General features: G+C 42.7%; 1 protein-coding gene across 2 annotated transcripts; it reads left to right on the top strand.

Annotated features, from left to right (window-relative positions):
- The first annotated feature begins 2,154 nt into the window (after positions 1-2,154).
- NUDC (nuclear distribution C, dynein complex regulator) lies at positions 2,155-17,300 on the top strand. Of its 2 annotated transcripts, none has more exons than XM_083751264.1 (9): positions 2,155-2,517; positions 5,038-5,115; positions 9,643-9,846; positions 10,279-10,365; positions 10,747-10,860; positions 11,219-11,413; positions 11,956-12,039; positions 12,800-12,918; positions 15,869-17,300. In XM_083751264.1, the coding sequence occupies exons 1-9, from the start codon at positions 2,422-2,424 to the stop codon at positions 15,918-15,920; spliced, it is 1,029 nt and encodes a 342-aa protein (XP_083607390.1). In that variant the 5' UTR covers positions 2,155-2,421; the 3' UTR covers positions 15,921-17,300. The 2 variants fall into 2 exon arrangements, 1 of the variants encoding a protein (XP_083607390.1); XR_014567235.1 differs by having other exon boundaries at positions 2,337-2,517; positions 11,956-12,094; positions 12,161-12,918.
- Positions 17,301-18,875: the final 1,575 nt, after the last annotated feature.

Raw genomic sequence — 18,875 nt, 5'->3', positions numbered from 1 at the left:
TCAGAATCTCCCACAATTCAGCTTCATTGGGTTAGCCTGAGTTCTGGTCTTGAGAGGGAAAGCCTCTCCGCAATGCAATGCACCTGTCATGTTCTCCTGCCTTCGCCCAGCTAAAAAGTCATAACCTTTCTTCACAGGGGAGTTTCTCTAGGCCCCCGATCATTTTGGTTAGCTGTTTCTATATCTCTTCCACTTTTTAAACTTCCTCCAAGTGAACCCAAGATGTATACAATGTCATTCTCATTTTGCCTTGCAAACTTTGAAGTTGCTGTGGGAATAACACACAACACACACACATCGACCGTGTATGCACCATACTTTTAACACACATTTAAAGCACATGGCTTTACACAAAGAATCCTGAGAACTGTAGTTTACCACTCACAGAGTTACAATTCCCTTCAGCCCTTAAAGTGCCCAGAATTCTTTGATTCAGGTAGGAAGCCGTGTTAGTCTGACGCAGTCGAAATAAATAAATAAAATGTCCGTAGCACCTTAGAGACCAACTTAGAATTCTTTGAGTGAAAGAATGTGCTTTGAGTGTGCTTTAGTGGTATAAGACTTTTAAAGACACCATCTAAAAGGCAAAAATAGGCGCTCTAGAGGGACAATGGTTTACTGAGGACAGGTATAACCAGGGAAATTTCATGGTAAAACAGTTGAGGTGAATGTACTAGACTTTGATGTAAACATTTAAGATTCAGGCTGTACATTTCTTAGCAACTTTTTTAATTGCACATATCTTCTAACTTTTACAAACGGGAATGATTGCTTGTGAACTAAAGTTGGCTTTAGGCCTAAATCTATGGACTTTAACCGTTGAAGTCTGCGGAATAGAAGGTGTTTCTCTCTGATGACCTTGCCTTGTGCAATTTCCTGCATTGTTGATTGCTCCATAGGAAGGGCTTTAGGTGGACTTCCCCAGATGGATTGTTTTTATCCTGCTTTGAAGATCAAAGGAGCCCCTGAATGCTAATGCTGAAATAAAGCAAAATCACAAGACTGGAGAGAGCCAGGAAAGATGTGGATTTCTAGCACTCCATGTCTTTCCCTCTACAACAAAAATGGAAAACAGTATCTGGCCCTCCAGATATTGTTGGACTCCAGTTCCCATCAGCCCCAGCTACCATGACCCATGGTCACTGCGGGTGGGAGTTGTACATCAACAAACATCTGGAGGGCCACAGGAGCCCTAGTCTTGACCTAGAAGCTCATGAGATGAAGATGCAATAGTCTGCAATCCTAAACACCTTGTCTGTAGGGCTCATTTCTGAGCAAGTAGAATAAGATTGTGCTGAAGTACATTTATTGTATTCATTTATTTATGGCATAGCATGGTGGCTAAGAGACTGAGCTACAAACCAGGGGGACCCTGTTCTAGTCTTTCATTTACTATAAACTCACTAGGTGATGTTGGTGGTTGCCAGGATGGGCATACGCTATTTTCATTTCAGTTGTACATTTGGGTGTGATTAATTCTCCTACCACCACCACCACCTTTTTGAAAAGGACACATTACTTAACTACCTCCCTGTTGCTTTTAAAGATACAATATTCAGGAATTCTAAAACTGAAGAGCTGGAGAACATCAGACTCAAAGCACGGTTAATGTTTGTTGTGTGAGGCAGTGAGCAGCCCTGGATTGAAATGTGCAGTGTCAAGAAACTTGGCACTGCACATTTGACGACCTTGGGCCAGGGCCAGTTAAATCTCCACTTACAATACCTCGCAGGGTTGTTGTGATGACACTCTGGGTTTATTGGAGGAACGTCAAGATGCAACTTTAATAAACAGATAAAATGCATGCAAGCAAGGCTTAGGGGTTCTCAACCTGTGGGTCCCCAGATGTTGTTGGACTACAACTCCCATCATCCCTGAGCTCTGGCCTTGCTAGCTACAGGTGATGGGAGTTCAACAACATCTGGGGACCCACAGGTTACAGCGCAACCCCACACGCCTGCTCAGGAGTAAACCCCATTGAGTTCAATGGGGAGAACTCCCAAGGTAAGCGAGTACAGAGCTCCCGTCTTAAATCGTTATTTCAAGCCATAAATAAACACCAAGCTCCGGTGCGACCAACGTGGGAGCTTTAGACTCCGCGCGCGTCCGGAATGAACGAGAGCTTTCTAGAGCTTCCCGTCGTCCTTCGCGCACATCGGAAACCGGTAACCACGGAAACGGACGCCAAACGGAGCCCAACACCGCCACCAACGGTTCGTCCCCTGACCTTCCCTTTCATTTCTGATTGGACGAGACGCTTGCCAGTTAACGCAGAGAAGCCGGCGGTTGGCCAGAAGCCTGCCGAGGAACGGGTTCGGCAGAGTGCGCGCTGTTTCCGCTTCCGGGGGCGCCGCTGACGGAGCGTGCTGGTAACAGAGGAGCGAGGCCGGAGCGTCTGTGGTTGAAGCTGAAATAAGAGCGATGGGGGCCAGCGGGGAGGATGGGACGGATAGCGAGGAGCGCTTCGACGGCATGTTGCTCGCGATGGCCCAGCAGCACCAAGGCGGCGTCCGGGAGGTAAGATGGAGGGCAGGAAGGGAGGCCCTTCATCCGAGTTCTCCTCCCGCTCCGCCGTTTAACGGTCTCCCTTCCTGGAGTCTCTCTTTCGCGAACCCCCTCGCTGGCCTAGCCCCTCCCCCTCAGGATTTCCCTTCTCTCCGAATACCGTTTGGTGGTGAAGAGCAGCAGGCGACAGCTGCTGCCCGCATGTTAAAAACACCTGCCATGAAATGCAACTGATGGCCACCAAATTGGATGACTTCAGCTTCCTCTTTCCCTCCCCTGCATCTCCCCACACCTCCAAATATGCTCCAGAGGAGTGGGAAATCTCTGGATCAATTCCTTTGGACACCTGCAGGGTTGCTCCAGGAGAGGGAGGCAACGTCTTGTCGATCCCCCCCCCCCCCGCGCCCCATTACTTTAACCCACTGTGTTTTGACACTGTTTTATTATTTCTTCTAGGTCAAATTTATGGTTCATCTAACTAGTATCCTGTCTCTAGGAGATGCATTGATAGCCAGCATAGTACTCACTTTGTTGCTTGACATAATGGAAATGTGTGAATGCCTTCCATTAGATCTTGGGAGAGTTCCATAAGCACCATGAAAAAGTTTGAAATGGTACCTTCAAAATACAGACGCACAAACACCTCTTAGTGCATTCTACCCATCTGCAACTGCATATAGGCACAGTGCCAGGAAATAAATAAATAACTTTAATCCTACCAGGAAATGGCAGGAGAGAGCTGGAGAGTTCTCGTGGCTTGTGAGAAGACCCTCCCTGGACCCTGAAGAGGATGTCACTGAAAGCTGAGGATGCCCTGCAGAGACTGGAGGCACCGCTGGGCTTTGTTTAGGCTGCTCAGCCTCCCAGCCTGACAGCTGCTTTTCTGCACAGCCTCCATCTGCCCCCAGAGCTTCAACTTTAGATATTTTGGTCTGGATTGGAGAGCAGGGGGAAATAGGCATTTAGTGGGTGCTCCCCACTTTACACGATTTCACTTATATGTGTGGAGGTCCGGAAAGTATTCTCTGCATAAGTGTGGGGATGCCTGTATGTGCTTCTGTGCAATGTAGAAAGCACCTGTTTAGACAACACAGTAGGCTTTTTGCATAAGACCACCCTTCAGTATTATGTGATGCTGATTTATGACATAGGAGGAAATTCCTGTGTTTTAATGAAAGAACAGCATAGACCCTAAAAATCCATTTCTTGACAAGAATCCAACTTCTGTTGCCATTCAAGGATACATAAAATGTTGATCGAAGTGTGCCATAAACAGACAGCAAAAGGTGTTAAGATCACATGTACGGACATCATTGTAATACACTTAAGTTTCATAAAGCAAAAGTTTCCAGTTTCATTTATATTGACCTCTATAGAAAACAGTTTCCCCTTATAATATTAAAACTCAAGGTCACCTTGAATTTTGGCTAATAACAGGTGCGGGACTGGTCAAAAGAACTGTTTTCCAAAATAAATTTATAGGATAATGGTCACAAGCTTAGATAGCTTTAAGGAGGATTTGGCAAATTCATGGAGCAAAAGCCTGTTACTATTAGCCATGATAGGTAAATGGAAGCTCCATATTGTGTATGGGTGGGGAATCCATGATCCGTCAACTATTGCAATGCCAACTTCCATCAACTCCAGCAGCCAGAAATGATGGCAATTTTAGTTCTGTAACATCTAGAGGGATAGTGGCCCCACACCTCTGCTCTATAGAGCCAGTATCGGAATACTTTATGCTGGAGAGAAAGCCTTTTTCACATTCTGCTTGCAAGCACCTAAGTAACATCTGACTTGCTGCTGGTTCCTAGGTTAAATGGACCTTAGCCTATTGAAGTCCTTAGAAACTGTGACCATAGCTAGCTTCTAGATAATTATTGATTTTTGAGCAAACAGTGGTTTTCCATCTGGGTTGTTGGGCTTGATAATAAAGCAAATCACACTGCAGTTGAGTAACGTGATTTGCTTCTGGGGTTGATGGGTATTGGTATCTAACAACAGTTGGAGGGCGATGGGTTTCCTGCTGTTATGAAATATGGAGCTTCCATGTAGCTACCATTATGGTAAATAGTGCTTTGCTCCATGAATTTGCCAAATCCTTTTTAAAAGCTGACTAAGTTTGTGGCCATCACATCATCTTGCAGTGGCAGTCAATCTTATATATATTGTGGAAAAAATATGAATTAAAAACAAAATTGTTTGTCCAACTAGGCAACTTCCTTGCAATTTGTTGTTTTTGCACATCCTCTTTGAGAGCTTCAGTTCCCATTATGTATAACCTAACAAGAACAGAAAGGTATGTAAGAAGGCATTTAGCATTTTGACATCATGAAAGCAAAGTTTGATAGTGAAATATTATTAGCAGCCATTAATTTCATTGCTACTGAATTGCATTGCTACTGAAACAATATTGGGAGCTCTTTTACAAATCAGATCACTTGTAAGAGATATTGAATTTTTAAAGAGCATATTCCTCATTGTGGAGTTTAGAACAAGTTCTTGAAAACATATTGTATTCTTTCCTTACAGCTTGTGAACACCTTTTTTAGCTTCTTGAGGCGCAAGACTGATTTCTTTGTAGGAGGAGAAGAGGGTGCTGCTGAGAAGGTATCCTGTTTATCAGTTGTTGTTAAATTTATAATAATGATAATATAATTAATTACTTATACCCCGCCCTTCTGGCTGGGTTTCCCACCCGCCCTTCACCAGCCCTTCACCAGCAGGTCACAGGGAGGATTGCAGCAATTTAAAATTCAGAAGAGAAGCTAGAGCCAAACTGAAAAAGGGCATTAGGGATGCCAAAGCTATGTACTGCCGGAGGATCGAAAAGCATTTTGAGAGCTCCGACCCTCGTCGAGTATGGCAAGGCCTGCAACAAATTACAGGGCAAAATATTAAAAACGAACTGGCTAGCAGCAGTGCGCACCTGGCTGATCAGCTGAATCAATTCTTCAGTCGTTTTGAGGTGGGAACTGGAACCACCGTCACTACAGCATTGGCTACCAGCACATCATCAGAAACTATTACTGATAAACAACCATTTTTATTACAGACCTCCGACGTACAACGTGCTTTTCGGAGCATTAATATTAGGAAAGCAGCTGGACCGGATGGAATTATGGGACGAGTTATTAGGGACTGTGCTGCAGAATTAGCTGGTGTATTTACGGACATTTTTAATCTATCCCTGTTGCAGGGTTCTGTCCCTACCTGCCTGAAGACATCGATTATAGTGCCAGTCCCTAAACAGTCAGTGGTGGTATCTCTCAATGACTACAGACCAATAGCCCTAACATCTGTCGTTATGAAATGCTTTGAGAGATTGGTGCTAGATTATATTAAGGCTGGTCTTCCATCCACTCTAGACCCGTTCCAGTTTGCATACAGAAGAAATAGATCTACTGATGATGCTATTTCCACCACGGTCCATACTGTACTGAGTCATCTAGAACGACAGAGAACCTACGCAAGGCTGTTGTTTGTGGACTACAGTTCTGCCTTTAATACAATTCTACCAGACAGGTTATTCCTTAAAATGACCAATTTGGGTATACATCAGAAGATCTGTTTGTGGGTAAGGAATTTCCTGACCAATAGGCCGCAGACAGTGAGAATGGGACCTTACTATTCTTCTACTCTAGTATTAAGCACAGGAGCCCCTCAGGGGTGTGTGTTAAGCCCCTTTCTCTATTCCCTGTACACATTTGATTGCACCCCACTGTATAAGTCCAACACAATCATCAAATTTGCGGATGATACAACAGTGGTGGGGCTCATTAGTGAGAATGATGAGGCTGCTTATAGGAAAGAAGTACAGGGGTTAATTCAATGGTGTAAAGAAAATAATCTTATGCTTAACACCAAAAAAACCAAAGAACTCATAATTGATTTTAGGAGAAAGAAAAGTGTATTTTTACCATTGCACATAAATGGCGAGGAGGTGGAGAGGGTTGGTAGTTTTAAATACCTGGGCATTTACATCTCTGAGGACCTCTCATGGACTGCAAATATTAATATGGTTGTGAGGAAGGTGCAGGGGAGGTTGTATTTCCTGAGAATGCTCAGGGGATTGAATCTATCTCAGCACCTACTTCTGTCCTATTATCACAGTACCATTGAGAGTGTCTTAACCTATAGTATATTATCGTGGTATGGGAGCAGCTCTGAAATGGATAAAAAAGCTTTACAGAGAATAATTAAAATTGCCCAGAATGTTATTGGGCTCCAACTACCAACCCTGGATGAGATCTTCACGTCTCACAGCTTGAAGAAGTCAGACAATATCCTGAGAGATCCCACCCATCCTGCTCACAACCTCTTTGAACTGTTGCCTTCGGGCAGAAGATACAGGACAATGAAAACACGAACCACACGCCTTCTGAATAGTTTCTATCCAAGAGCTCTGATTGCACTAAATAATGATCTCAGGGCCAGTTGTAATAAATAGCAAGCAGTGAGTAGTAAGGAATGAGATAGGTTTTAGGTTATGCTATGCTTCTAATAGGTTATGTTATATTCTGGATTATGTTATGTTCTAATAGATTATGTCTGAATAGGATGAGAGTGTTGGAGATACGTGCGAATGTGTATGTGAATCCGGTCTCGGGTGTTTGATTTTCGTTGTTGTGTATACTGTGTATATACGGACAATGACAATAAATTTATCTATCTAGATCTATCTATCTATCTAATTAAAAACAGCCGCAGCGGAGCTGTCACAGGTATAAGGTGGGCCCCAATAAACACACGTCTCAGTTGTGAAAGGCCAGGAGCATATACACATCTGCAGATGACACTACTAACAACCTTTTTGGAGAGTGGAGAGGTTGTTTGGTTGTGATTTCTTTTTTGGCTGCTGTTTGAACAAAGGCTAGCTTCAAAAGCAAGCATGCTGAGACGTACTGAGTTAACTCCAACAGACACCAATGGATCAATAATTCCAGCTTGCTCTGTTTGTTCACTCCTAGAAAAGCACTAAAGTCCACTTCTGCAGTGGTAGCTTTGCCCCCGCCCCCACCCCCAATAGAAAAGTTTGCTTAACCATGTGAGAAATGCTGCTGGTGATCTTAGATGCTATGTGATTATTTAGTTCCTTTGCTAATTTTAGGAGGAGAAGCATATGACATAGCCTACCTTTAGAATTTGACAACTCTTACTTAATCTTCCAGTGAATGTAAGAACTTCAGAGAAATCTGTATTCCCCCCCCCCCAAAAAAAAAACAGCAACAACTAGGAATTAGATTAATTAAGATCAATCTACATAGAAATGTGGAGGTTTTTTTAAAACCACTGAGGTCTTAAATGAGGCCCTGTATAAGAGGTGAGATATTGCACCCTCTATGCATCATTAACGCTACAGGTTGCCCTTCCATTCTCTGAGATATTTTCCATGTCAGGCCATTGCTTTTGTCCTTAGAAGTTCAACCCAAGCCTGTTTCTCAAGTCAATAAAAGAAGTGGAAGTGGGATTACTGCAACAAGGTTTTCTTTTGTGTTGCATTTGGGGGGGGGGGCGGACTATTAATATTTAAAGTGGAAAAAAGTTGAGGAATTTAAGAGTTTGGATTTTTCTTTACCTGGCAGAATCCTGAGGAATGCAAGAAGCCAGTGGACATTGTGGAACAATAGGTGTTAGGGACATGGAAACAGGAATACATGTTACAGAGGAATGCTTTTCTGCTTTTTAAAAAGTTGATAAAATGAGAGGGGGGAGGTCAGTAGAAACATACAATTCAGTTACAGCTACCAGAGTCTATGCTAACAAGTCAGATTCCATATTATGGATGGAACCATATCTAAGTTACACACTATCTAAAGATTGCTTCTATTTTTTTAAAATGTGAGACACAAGATTTTAATCTGTTTTTTTTCCAGTAGGCACAAGTCTTCAAAATGTCACTGTCCAAAGGGCACGCTGGATCATGTGTTCCAATGTCAGTGCTTCTGTTCATGGCCTTTAGTTGCTGCAGCAGCTGTGAAGGTCACCCAGCAGCAGGAATTCTTAAAATTCAGTCTGTTATGCAGTCAGATGACTACATCACCTCTTGCAGCAAACATATTAGAGCCCTGACCTTCAGTCTCTCTCCTCTCCCCACACCCCTCTCTCTCTTTTCCCTGAATTGTGGGCAAAGGTATTCCTGTCATTCCAACTCTGGGCTCTTGGGAAAAGGGCTGATAAGTTACTGCAAGTAACTTTTTTTAATGAGCCCTGATGGGCTCCCTAGCTGATAGGAATCCTCCCTAGTTGATAGGAATCTCAAGACCTCAGTACTTCAGGGACCGCCTCTCCCCATACAAATTGTCCCAGACTCTGCATTCATCATCTGAGGCCCTTTTTCATGTGCCTCCTTTTCTGTAGTGGTTCCCCATTTGTGGAATGCTCTCCCCGGGGAGGTTTGCCTGGCTCCTTCAGTACAGTGGTACCTTGGTTTACAAATGTAGTCCGTTCCAGAAGTCCGTTCTGAAACCAAGGTGTGCTTTCCCATAGCAGCGGGGGACTCAATTTACACTCAACAGGAAGCGGAACATGTTCTGCTTCCAAGGCAAAGTTCACAAACCAAAACACCTACTTCTGGGTTTGCAGCATTATTAATCCAAGTTGTTCGTAAGCTTAGCTGTTCTTAAACCAAGGTACCACTGTATATATTTTTAGGCATCAGACGAAAACATTCCTCTTCAGTCAGGCCCTTGGCAGATTAATATTTTACAGCCTTTTAAGTGTGTTTGTGGGGAGGGGGCATTATTGTTTTGTTGTTTTTGTTTTAATTATTTTCTTGTATTTTATCTTGTATTTTATTCTGTGAACCTCCCTGAGATCTTGTGATGAAGGGTGATCTAGAAATTTAAATAATTAATAAATAGCCTTTCTATAGCTTATGGTTGTCACATCATGTGTCTGGCCCCATTAAAAAATTGGCTGATGATAGAACTTGAAAGTGATATGAAAGTAATCCTGATCCCCTTTATCACCAAATGTATCAAATTGGAGGAGTGGGGGTGGAATTGATACTAAGTACCTTCCTTTGATAGAAGAGCCCGGCTTAAGTTAGACCACAGAGAAAGATAAAGCCATTTTGTCTACTACAGGATGCTGCTTCTTAACTAGTTTTTCACAGGATTTATTCCGTCTCCCCAGTTAATCACAGAGACATTCAGTCGCCACAACAAGCTAGCTCTGAAAGCACAGAAAGAGAAGAAGGCCCGTCAAGAGGCAGAAAAGCGGGAGAAAGCAGAGCGTGCTGCAAAACTTGCCAAAGAAGAAAAACAGGAAGAAAGTGAGCCAAGGATTAAAGAACTGACTGAGGAGGAGGCAGAAAGGTTGCAACTGGAAATTGACCAGGTGTGAATCCCATTTGCTGTAACTGGATCTTCACTGTAATGGAAGAACAAGTATATTGCTTATGTCTGTCTGGCTTGATTGGTTATCAGTGGCTTTCCATTTGACTGAAGACTGCATTTAACCAACCATGAAAGCCATCAACTCCTATAGAATTATTTTGATACTGTCTTAGAATATCTCCAATCAGTTCCTTCTCTTTGCTTATGTTCTAAGGCATAGCACTTCCCAGACCGTTATACATTCTGTATCTGGAAATTCCCCACAATGTTCCACATGGCAAAATCATCACAACTACTTATAGTGCTTTGAAGTAGCAAAAAGCCCTCCCCCCTATCCGCTTTGAACTAACAAAGGGGCAGGGTGCTACTGCTATTAACAGTAAATAACATTTCACAGAAGTTTGTAGATCTCAACTGTTATCTTCTAAAACAGAAAAAAGAGAAGAAAGAAAATGAGGCCCAAGGTATCCCTTCCAAGCCTGCTGAGAATCCAGTGGAATCTCCTGAGTCCAGCAAACAGGTAATGTATTCTCAGAAGTTTTTGAAACTTGTGAACAGATATTCGTTCCCATCTTAAACCTACATTGGTTTAAGATGGATTTTGGTGGTAGATACTCACACAATATGCTTACCAGAATAGAATTCTAGAGTTTATACATGTGAACACTGGAAAACCTCTGGATTGCTTTGTTTCAAAGAACCCACATAGGAGTTGTTGAGGCCTTAGAACTATTAAAAATTAGATTCATGAGCAAGATAATCTTTCAAGAAGGTTCATGCAGAACCTCTGAACCACCAATTATACAGAAGATACAACAGGCAGGGAAAAGACTACATGAAATTGGCTTGCTAAAAGTTGAATACTAAGAAGTATTTTTACTTTTTGCTGTGTTTTGTCTAGGATACAGATGAGGAGGAAGAAGATGAGAAGGACAAAGGCAAGCTTAAACCAAACTCTGGGAATGGGGCAGACCTTCCAAACTACAGGTGGACACAGACCCTCTCTGAACTGGATGTAAGTATAGGGTTTTTTAAGAAGAACATGAGATGTTTTAACTAGGTGATAAAGTTAATGATGAGTCATAAAAAGACAAGTATGTCCTGCATTGATTGTTAAGGGGGGAAAATACAGACGGGAGGCGAATAACATTGGGAGTTGTTGTTCCTGGGTCTCAGTCTTGTTAATTAATGACTCTTTCAGACTATACTAGTTTGGGACACAGAATCAGTTCCAGAAAGAAAAAACTTGGAGACCTGATATAGCATCCGTGGCGGAATAGATTGCCGCAAGTAACGGTTAACAAATTGTCTGTACAAGAGGTTTATATGTGTGGATTCAATGCTCCCTCTCTCTCGCTCCCTCTCCTATCTAGCTGGCCGTCCCATTTAAAGTCAACTTCAGGCTGAAGGGCAAGGATATGTTGGTCGACATACAGAGACGGCACCTGAAGGTGGGGCTGAAGGGCCACCCACCTGTGATTGACGAAGACTTATATAATGAGGTGAAGGTGGAGGAGAGTTCATGGCTGATTGAGGATGGGAAAATAGTCACTGTGCATCTGGAGAAGGTAACAGCAAAAGATTCAGACCATGTTCATGCCTAATTTTGGTAGAGTTGTAAATTCTTGAATGTGCTGTTGAATGTCCAGTTGAAGAGAGGAGCTTCAAAAACTGAGCTTGCAATATGAATACTACTTTTTGTTTTGTCTGATCATCCAAATCAAATGGGCTACCATGCCACAGTGAGCCACAAGGCCAGGATGTTATCTGAAAATCTTTGGCCACCTCCCTTTCTATCCCACGTCCCCTTCCTCACCCCCTGCTTTTCAAAGCAGGTACTCTTTTCCCTGGAATGCTCTCACCAGGGAGGTTCACCTGGCACTGTCATTATATATATTTAGGCACTAGGCGAAAATGTTTCCCTATAACGAGGCCTTTGGTCTTAAACTATCTTCAGCCTTTTAGGAAGTGAGTGATATTTTTTTAATCTGTTTCCTCTTGGTTTTACTGCCTTTTTGGTTGTAAATTACTTTGGGTTGCCTACACTAACAATTTTAATGAATAACGCTGGTTGTGAAAACATTTAATTCTGCAATCTTGTTTCTTTTAGATCAACAAGATGGAATGGTGGAACAAGTTAGTCCAAACAGACCCAGAGATTAACACCAAGAAAATTAACCCAGAGAACTCAAAAGTGAGTGCTTTTCCTGCTCAGTTGTGGTCATGCCCTGCTTGTGGGCTTTCGACAGGCATCTTGTTGGCTACTGTAAGAATCAGGATGTTGGACTAGATAAGCCTTTGGTCTGATCCAACAGGGCTCATTTCATGCTCTTAATTTTTTATTTAAAAGGATGAGTGACAGCTTGTTGTTTCATGGAACAAGTACATATACTATTCATCTGGAGAGTTCATCATTTGATAGTGTTCACTGGGTCAGAACAGAGGAAGCTGTCTTCTGTCAGATCAGACCATTGGTTTATCTAGCTCAGTATTGTCTATACTGATTGGCAGCAGCTCCTCAGGGTCTCAGACAGGGGTCTTCCCTAGCCGTTCCTAGAAATGCCATGGATTGAACTTCTGCATAGAAAGCAAATGCTCTGTCACTGTCCTTTCCTGATGTATTTCCCACAATGAATACCTTTCCTTGGTTCAAAAATTGCCAAGATTTTGTGCCATCTTCAGTGGGAGAACTCATAGAACACAAAGTCATTACACACAATCCTGTGGTTCTCAGAAGTTGGTGTGCTTCCCTAAAGAGGCACAGGTTTCTCCTTTTATATGCTGCTGCCCCAATGGTTCTGGCTGCTCAACCCGTGACTCAGAGATCCTTGGTATGCACTGCTGCCAGGAAGGCAGCAGCTAGAAAGTGCTGAGAAGGAAAGGGCTGGAGCGTGAATCTCAATTATTCCCAACACCATAGTGAAACCACATTGCTTTGTTCCCGTTGCAACCAGTTATCAGATCTGGACAGTGAAACCCGCAGCATGGTGGAGAAAATGATGTATGACCAGCGGCAGAAATCAATGGGGCTCCCCACATCTGATGAGCAGAAGAAGCAGGACATCCTGAAAAAGTGAGTAAGACCAGTTTGTGTGTCTCATGGGGAATATGAGGGGAAAGTATGAAGGGTCGCTCTCTGAGCACAGATATCTGCATTTGTGCATTGCTGTACCACCAAATTACCTGTACCCTTGATAGTTTAAAATTCAAAATCAGTAAAATATCCGTATAGTCAACAGCATCACAAACCAACCCACATCTTGGTGGCCAATGAATGCAAGAAGTCCTTGTTGGTGAGAAATGGCTCACCTGTAGCTCTAGTTCAGCTCTAGGTCCAGGGAGTAGGGCACTGTCCAGGAACAAATGACCTGGCAGTACCATCTCGGCTTTTATCAATTACGTGGTGTGTAACTATAATTTCCTCAGAGCCAGATTGCCTAACCTTTTTCACCCCAGCAATAGATGGATCTCTAGACATTCATTTATAGCTTTATTGCCCTGTTTGGCAGAGGTTGCCTATATGCTTCTGTGAGTAATTATCCTGTTAAGGCCATGCAGGGTGATGCTTCCTGCTCTCAGGGTTGGAAAGAGGGTAACTACAGGGCACACAGCTACCTACCTGGCAGTACCATCTCTGCTTGGCACAATTACGTGCTGTGTGACTGTAATCGTCATGTGCTTCAAAGCCAGAACAAGAGGCTGATCACAATAGCAGCATCCATAGCCTCAGAATGGTCCCACTGAAATTAATGGGTATGACCAGCTGAGAACTATAAATTTCAGTGGGTCTACTCTGAGTAGAACTGAGGTGCTATGCACTGTCTTAATATTGGCAAGCATCAAATGCAGCAGCATCTGCTTCTGTTACCTGTAGAGCTTTGTTCAATGCTTCAGAAGAAGTCTTTAGTGTTGCTGATGAGCTGAGAATTTGCACTTTCCTCAAATATATGTCCAAGTCAAAAACAGGGTCTTTTTCAAGATTTCCACCATGAATCCTATTTTCCCTTCACTGCTGCTAATGGCTGTAATGGTAAGGAGGCTGATTTAAATAATAGTTTAGCTGCTTCACATCTGAGCTCATTGACTTTGGGCCAAACAACCCTCAAATACACTAGTAGACCATGTGCAGTTATTCATCTAGTAAAGGTGTCCTCTTTCTTATCCAAGATAGCACATTAGATGTACATTTAATAGTACAATAAGCAAACAGGTTGTGAGAGAATGGATTTGTAGCAGTCTTGTAAAAAAGACCACGAAAGTTACTGGCCTGCTGGTGGCTGGCAAATGAGAAATGGGCATCCTGCTACATTTCTATGCTGGGCAATGATTTTTATCCTCTGGCAGCCTACCTGGTTGCTTTGCTAGATACTCAATCACCCATGCACGGTTTTTTGCTGCCTGTGGCTACTAGACAAATACAGGCTGATAGTTTTAAGATTGCCAGTCCAAAATTACTTGCCAGGTGACAAATGTATGGAACCTGGTAACTTGGAAGCATACACTCTCTTTGCTGTTGCTCACTAGCATAGACCACCCAGCTACTTGCCTGTTTTGCCAGACTACGCATGTGTCTAGTGGAGTGACTTTAAGGCAATGCTTTGAACTTCATCCCATCAATTGGGCAATGTATAAAGATCTAACTTACAGAATCATCGTTCATCTGTATCTTTCATGTGCTTGATGCACCTTAACCCACTTTTCCCTTCAGTCCCCTTCCATATATTGTTTCACCACCACCACATTTTCTCTTCGTTTTAATGTTAATGTGTTTATATTCTTTCTTTCATTTGTAACTGGAGAATTGCAAAAATATAATATAAAGAACAGATTTGTCACCAAAATAAACAAGGGCATGAGCTAAGTGCTGCATAAAAGATTGAATACTTCTGTGCAGTGTTCCTGGCATGGTTTTGGTGGTAAAGAGACCCAAGGCAGAGCAAATCTTCCAGAAAGATCTGAAGCCTGACTTTTAAACATGTTTTTCTCTAAGGTTCCCCTTCAGTCCATGGTGTTCTTATTGCACAAACAGAAATGATGTTTGCATAGACTTGAAAACTCATTTCTATAAGCCAGGTGCTACGTGTCTGAACTGAAGCTAATAGTTCCCAAGGGCATGTTAGATTAATTTGTCGTTCCTCATTTACAACTGTAGTACGTTGTTATGGGGCAATTTTACTGATACTGCTAATGGGAGACTTAAGGCAGCATCATAGGCTACAGTCAGTCAGAGTCATAATGATATCAGGGTCACCTGTGACGTTCCAAGACAGGGTGGAGGGTGGTCCTACAGTAGCTTAATGTCCTTAATAACCAGTATGACAGCTGCCTGCATTTAAGAGGCTGCTTTATTTTTCAGATAATGGCCCAGGGGCCAAACAGACTCTTTCACAAGTATATACCAGTTGCTGAGAATCACACGTGGGGAAAAGAATGTTGTGCTGCAGTCCTGCTTATGGGCTTCTTATTGGCATCTGGTTGGCCACTGTGAGAATGGAATGCTGGACTAGGTGGGCCTTTTCCCTGAGCCAGCTGGTTAGACTGCATAATGAAGTTGACATCATGTAGCATTGAGGGCATCTTCCCTAACACTGCACATGTACTCAAACATGGCACTATATGCAACAACCAAAATGGGTAACATCAAAGTGTGGGATCTGTTTTCAGCTTGATGCAATTCCCCAACCCCCCAGTGGTAAAACATCAACCAATAAAACACAAGGCATGTGGACCATAATAAAAACAATGTATTTTTTAAAAAAAACAAAGCATCTGTCAACCAAAACTGTAACTCTTATAAACTGTCTTGAGTGTACAGTAGCATACAAGAGCTGTAAATAAATGCTGAAAGCAGCAACACAATCCTGATCTTTTAAGTAAATTCCTTTTTACCTGGCAAGTGAAACTCAGAGTAGGTACATGGTCCTAGGGAGGGCAATACTGATTTTCATGTACTCATAACATTGCCTTGCTGATACTTCTTTCCTAGCTTTTTCAACTAATGTGTGCTTCTCTCATATTTACAGGTTCATGGAACAGCATCCAGAAATGGATTTCTCAAAAGCAAAATTCAACTGATATGGTTGGCCTTTTTCTTCTCCCCTCCCCTCCTCCAAACTCATTAGGATAAAATATAAATGAAAATAAATCAGCAGGACAGTATAGTCGTTTCACCCAGCCCTGGGACTGCTCACATCACCTCAGAGTGAACTTTCTATGTTAAAAGAGCTGCACTGGTTAATCCATGTAGCACACTGCTTATGCTTCTGGATTTTCAACAGCAGTATCAATCACCTAAGGCCCATTTTACCTTTGTACAGGAAAAAATATTTCAGGGAGAGAAAGGAGTGATGGGAAAAGGGAGTACTTGATGGAATCAGATTGTCCCTTGGTTCTTGCTTAGTGTCTAGGAAGTATCATTTAAAATACAATAATTTAAGTAGCAAGAGAGACACTCAGCCTTCGTCATCCTCTACTCTCCCAGCTCCTGCTCTTGAAATCAGAGCTGAAAATCTTCCTGCAGCCTTCATTCTACAAACAAAGCAACCCCTGCAGACTTCTAATTCAGTGCAACAATACTGAGCATTTTCAGACATTGCAAGAAAAACTACTGACAAATTTGATCCACGGGTGTCTCATGCTTGTTGCACTTGCACCATTGTTCGCAAGGAATAGCTTGTGTTGGAGTGATAAGCACTTCACTCAAGAAAGTTCCCATTAGACGTTAAAATGAAAGCACGAGAAGCAGCTTCACAAAGCACCCATGTATCTGCTTGTCAGAACTTTCTATAACCTCTAAAGTTACCGTAGTATTTCAAGTGTTACATTCAGAAGCTTGGAGGCAAAAGGGATAGATGGCTTTTGCATCTCTGTTTAGGCTTATGGGTGGCGTGTAGGAGTATCAAACTGTTTAGGCCAAACCAGAATCTGGTATATCAGTCCTACATGTTGTTCCACTTGGATCTGTCACTCAGCTGTTTCTGCCAGGCCCTGATGGACCCATTTCAAAGCTTCAATCGTGTATATTTGCCCCAGATATTAGAGGTTTTTGCCCTTCAGAATGACTTCCTTATCCTTCCTGTTACAATACTGCTGGTGATTTGGCCTTACATAACAAATTTTTAGGAATAGGAAGGGTCTGTTAAGTGATCAGTTACTTCAAAAAGGTTGACTTGCTCTACTCTTGTAGCTAAAATGAATTGATCCATACAAACAATGCTGGTGTCTAAAACGAGCAGTAGGCAAGATTTTTCTGCTGTCAGCAGATACATGTTGGATGGCAGACAGATCTCTGGTTTGTTAGAGACCAGCTGTCCACCTCATTGAAGCGACTCCACATACATTCCCCTTTCGGCGTTGGACATGCCAAGCAAGAGCCTTCTGCATGTTCTTTTTTTGTGGTGGTTGCTTTAAAAAAGCTTGTATTCTGCATGTATAAATAAAAAGGTGATGTTTTCATGTGGTGTCATGTGACTATATTCCAGTTATCCATCTACCAGAATAACTTTTGAGCCACCACAAGGTAGCTAGCAGCTCTTACAGAGTTTATGAAGGTATGGAATATTAAAGAAAAAATCGTCCATACCTTCCTAAACTGTAATTAGAGTATTTATGAACTCTTGTTCTTCCAGTGAAGGAAGAGCACTGACTGGGAATAAAATATAGGCAAGGGCATAGAATATACTGCATTCAAGGCAATGCTGGTTTCGGCTGATGGGAGTTGTAGTTCTGAACACCTGGAGAGCACCAGGTTGACATAGACTGATGTACAGCATTGTAGCCTGTCATTGTAAATAAGTTCCAGGCTGTCAGCCACCCCTCACATACTTTGACAGTGGGCTGTTCCACCCCTGCTCCCTGTGGTGCAAGCTGCAACCTTTCCCCTTTTTCCTAAGCTGACTACAGGCCATTGACCCCATTCATTTGCGCCCTGTGGCCATCCCATGACTGTTCGACTTTCCACCATGAGGCAACAGTATACAGTGTCCCTGTGCCATTGTGCTCTTTTGTCATCCTCTGAACCTTGGAATGGCCTTGGTTGTCTACCAACCCTTTCTGGCTGGCAGACGACAAAGCTTTCACCTGTTTTGTGCCTGCAGAAATGTGTTTCTCTTCCTTGCAAGTCTGATTATCCTGTCTTTTGTCCATTGACTTAGCAAGGTGTGGTGAGCCTCATAGGACCAAAACCTCTGGGGTACAAGGGGGAAAGGTGCAGGTCTTCCTTCCAAGAGCTCAGTGCATTTAAAATGAAAACAAGAGAACAAAATGAGTAAAAGTGACCAAGCAGTTCAATAGCTGCCCCTCCTAATGCTGTAGAAGTAGTGTTGCCATTGTGCTTTACCTGCTCCTTTCCTCAACTGTATGTTGCTTAAACATTACAAGGCTCCAAACATTTTGTTCTACAGAAGAAACTGAAAGTTTTATTAACTGTAATCATTTTCATTGGAATTGTTTAGACTTCATCGCAGCCATGAACATTGCATGGCTTTCACTGGTATAGAATGAGGGGGCTGCAATCGGACACTCATTTTCCCCGACCCTTGTAGATGCAGTTGAGACCACCATTCATTTTCAGCAAAATCACTTGAGTCAGCCTCATGTGGAACCCAGACTTGCCCTTTTTTCCTTTAGTAGTAACTTACTGGCTCCTCCACCTCCCTTACCCCCTCCCTTTGTTATCAGCAAAGAGCAACTGTCTGAGTTAAACAAACAATCTGCAGATAACTTGACTTCCAGGTTGCTTGTTCCAAGGTTAGAATTTTATGAGCTGTTTTGCCACTGGGCTGTGATCAGGATGTGTTGTGTGAACTCCTTGGCAGTGACCCCTGCCATATCCTGAAACCTGATTACACACCTGAAGCCTTGGTGCCTTGGTACAGGCTGGGTTAATGACTTTGTTTATACTGATAAGGGCGATCCAGATAAGGCAGCCCTCTGAGTCTGCTGGCTCTGGCTGGCACCTTCATTGAGAAAACCTTTTCTCTGTGCCACGTAGAGATGCTGCTTGCCCAACCAATTACTTTGGGACAGACT

Source organism: Podarcis gaigeae, assembly GCF_964106915.1.
Source record: "Podarcis gaigeae genome assembly, chromosome: 8".
NCBI lineage: Eukaryota > Metazoa > Chordata > Lepidosauria > Squamata > Lacertidae > Podarcis > Podarcis gaigeae.
The sequence above is the reverse complement of the archived record's forward strand: the minus strand, read 5'-3'. Positions and strand labels throughout refer to the sequence as shown.